This window comes from Ascaphus truei, chromosome 12 (genome assembly GCF_040206685.1).
Source record: "Ascaphus truei isolate aAscTru1 chromosome 12, aAscTru1.hap1, whole genome shotgun sequence".
In the NCBI taxonomy this organism is placed as follows: domain Eukaryota; kingdom Metazoa; phylum Chordata; class Amphibia; order Anura; family Ascaphidae; genus Ascaphus; species Ascaphus truei.
The window spans coordinates 35,050,441-35,054,275 of NC_134494.1; the positions used below are offsets into that span (position 1 = coordinate 35,050,441).

At 50.6% G+C, this 3,835-nt stretch overlaps 1 protein-coding gene across 3 annotated transcripts in view; it reads right to left on the reverse strand.

Moving 5' to 3' along the window:
- CCDC34 (coiled-coil domain containing 34) overlaps positions 1-1,158 on the reverse strand; it is a 23,836-nt gene extending 22,678 nt beyond the window's left edge. Inside the window, exon 1 of one of the 3 annotated variants that reach the window (XM_075567293.1) lies at positions 922-1,158. In XM_075567293.1, the coding sequence (XP_075423408.1) occupies positions 922-1,151 (230 nt within the window). In that variant the 5' untranslated portion in view covers positions 1,152-1,158. Of the gene's footprint in view, positions 1-881 lie in introns of all 3 variants that reach the window. The other 2 variants (XM_075567295.1, XM_075567294.1) reach the window with 2 other exon arrangements.
- Positions 1,159-3,835: the final 2,677 nt, after the last annotated feature.

Sequence of the window (3,835 nt, forward strand, 5' to 3'; positions counted from 1 at the left end):
AGAGAAAGTGCTCTCCTATACAGGACGCCAAGAAGAAAAAAAAACACGCTCCCAGTGATGGTATTATAAAAGTGAAATATAATTATATGCGTACATGACTTAAAATAAAAATGCAAGCTGGAAGACAGAAAACAAGGTTATCCACAACAGAAAGAGATAGTCGGAAAAACTGCGCGTATGCGTATATAATCACCTATAATAACGAGCATAGATATAACACGCTGAGTGATATAATACCCTGCAGAGTGATGTGACATCACAGATATTTAATACCACACAGATGTAATAAAAGGCAGAGAAATGCAAAAGCACGCAGACACAGAGGGGCACAGCACGCAGACACAGAGGGGCACAGCACGCAGACACAGAGGGGCACAGCACGCAGACACAGAGGGGCACAGCACGCAGACACAGAGGGGCACAGCACGCAGACACAGAGGGGCACAGCACGCAGACACAGAGGGGCACAGCACGCAGACACAGAGGGGCACAGGACGCAGACACAGAGGGGCACAGCACGCAGACACAGAGGGGCACAGCACGCAGACACAGAGGGGCACAGCACGCAGACACAGAGGGGCACAGCACGCAGACACAGAGGGGCACAGGACGCAGACACAGAGGGGCACAGCACGCAGACACAGGGGCACAGCACGCAGACACAGAGGGGCACAGCACACAGACACAGAGGGGCACAGCACGCAGACACAGAGGGGCACAGCACGCAGAGCGGTGCAACAACACGCTTTGCAAGGGTTAAGGATATATGTCCTGCAGCATATCACTGCGTGGTGCGTGTGTATATATCTATATATATATATATATATATTTACCACACTACACACACACACACACACACACACACACACAGAGGTCCCCACATTTAGCACCGGTGGCATGCCCCTCTCCCCGCCGCGGCACCTTTTCTCCTCTGCCGCGGCACCTTTCCTCCTCTCCCCCGCCGCCGGACCTCCGCTCCGGGTAACTTCCCCAATGGATGCGCAAAAACCCAATCCCGTCAGCCACCGCGCGCTACCCGCTGGGCCAATCATAGCGCACGTTAACACACGCACTCCTTGCCCCGCCCCTCGTTCCCATAGAAACGGGAAACCGTTGGAGCGGTATCCATGGTAACGCGTAATGCTCCTCATGCCCGCTATACCGCATCCGGGGGCATGTACAGCCCTGTATCCGGGAGCAGGGACAGTGGTGTGTCCGGAGTTATGGGTGCAAGGGCAGCGCTGTATCCGGGTACTGTGCGACCTCTCTACAACTGTTGGGTGTCTAGCCTAAAAAGAAGAAAAATGATTCCACTCCAACCAACCCAAGGTCCCAACGATAGATGTCACCAACCCACGTTCCCAACTAGAGATGTCACCAACCCAAGGTCCCAACTAGAGATGTCACCAGCCCAAAGTCTCAACTAGAGATATCACCAACCCAAAATCCCAACCAGAGATGTCACCAACCCAAAATCCCAACTAGAGATGTCACCAACCCAAAGTCCCAACTAGAGATGTCACCAACCCAAGGTCCCAATCAGATATATCACCAACCCAAGGTCCCAACTAGAGATGTCACCAACCCAAGATCCCAACTAGAGATGTCATCAACCCAAGGTCCCAATCAGGTATATCACCAACCCATGTTCCCAACTAGAGATGTCACCAACCTAAAGTCCCAACTAGAAACGTAACCAACCCAAGGTCCCAACTAGAGATGTCACCAATTCAAGGTCCCAAGAGATTTTTTTTTCTAGATCAGGGGTGCGCAAACTGGGTGGGCGCAAGATTGTCTGGGGTGGTGGGGGGGCACAGCAGTTATAGAGGTCCCACACTTTCCCCCAAGGCAATTAAATTAAATGCCGGGGGACCGCGTGAGGCCTCTATAACACACCTTACCTTCCAGCGACACGTCGTCATGGTAACCCAGCATCAAATGATGCCTTGGAGTCACGTTGCCATGGTAACTAGGATCGGGGGACATGCGCTTCACAGCGGGTCCCCGTCACCCCGGCTCCCAGTACTGCCGCTCGTCCTAGGTCCCCTCCCCGTCAGCTTCTTACCCGCTCCGGTCAGACGCCGCTCTGCTCCTCCGCGGCACACGCTGCCTCCGCCCACACGCTGCAGGGGCGCGCGCGCAGGAGTGTTACAGGGCGCGCCCGCACCCGTTCTCTTCTACACTCCTCCTGCAGCCTTGGCTCCACCTCTCAGCAGCTGGAGGCCATTCCCACTAGGGAACACCACATCAGGCATTCTAACCTATCCCTGGGACACCGCTCAGTCAAGTCCCCGCTCCGCCTCTTGCTCCCATTGGTCCCCCTGCATTTATAGTTCCTGTCTGCCCTCTCCTTCCTCACTCTGCATAGTTTTCCTGTGGCTCTTGTAGTACGGAGGTCTACGCCTGGCTCTCTTTTGTGTTGCAGCTCTCGCTCCAGTCCCTGCCCTCGTTTGATACCCTCGGCTCTCGTTAGACTTCGTGTACCTCGCTACTCCCTGGACTCGGCTTTGGACCTCACTACGCTGGTCTCTCCTGCACCTGACCTAGGGCTTTCGGATCTCTACCCTCGGACCTCTGTTACCCCGGACGCGGCAAGTATCAGGCTACCCTTTCTCACCAGGCCCGGCAACGCATCTTACCACACTCCGGGCACGCCCTCACTGCTGTGGGTGCCTGTTATACCCTTACCCACCTCAGTACTGGGAACTGGCCAGATCTGCGGGCACTTAAGCGTTACAGTAACATGACATCACGACCCAGCGCATCATTTGACACCAAGAGGAGGGGGGGGCGAGGGGCGAGGGGCGAGCCCCAGAGCAGGCAGGGGTGCACACGGGGAAAAGTTTGCGCACCCGTATTCTAGACGAAAAATGAAGTCTGCTTCAACCCACAGGGCGTGTGTATATTATTCTGATTATTTAAGATTTTTTTATATTGGTTATAAACTCAAGCATATACATATACCTCTTAAAGGTGCTCTCCCTGTATGAAAACATGCAAACATGTATATTACATAGATATACTGACCAACTCTGCTTGTTTACCAGGGAGGTAAAACTAAATTATTAATAGGTGACTTACAAAACTGTGTTGTTTAAAATAGTTCTTGTATCCTGAGAAGGTATGTTCTCTACAAACATCAGGTTAATAATGTACCTTTCAAGTTTGCCATTTCTTCATAATTTCATTGTCGGAGACAGTAAAGTCATGAATGTGGGACAGATTACAATATACGACTAAGGAACGTGTTAAAACAGTATTTGTCTTTCAAAAAGTTCTATGGTCTTCCTGGGATAACTTTAAGGGCTCAATACTTAAATTTCTGTTATCTTGTTAAATGTGATAATCAATTTAAGAACAGTTCTCATAAGACCACATCTGCTAAAATGTCATCTGACATTTTAGTTAAACTGTCAACCAATGTTATATTTACTAAGACTCTAAACAATATGTGCTAATCATACTGGCGCCGTTGTTTGAATACTTAAACTCTCTTTGGGTGTGGGACACTTTTTCTGTGGTGTCTCGTGCTGATAGATGAGAGTTGAGCCCCTAATTAAAGCAAAAAATTAAAATCAGCAAGAAACTGATAATGGATAATCCCATTTCTTTACACCAGGGGTAGCTGTAGAGGGAGAAAGGGGGTGGCCAGGTATTAAAGGGGTTGCACCCCATTTGGCCCCCCTGACCTCACCAGGGAGACAAGGGGTTAACCTGAGGCCCAGAACTGTGATTTAACCCTTGTCATAACATGTAAATGTATTTTCCCCTGTTCCCCTGTTCAATTGTAATGTCGGGTTTAATCTGTGTCTGCATCACACACACACTAGAATCC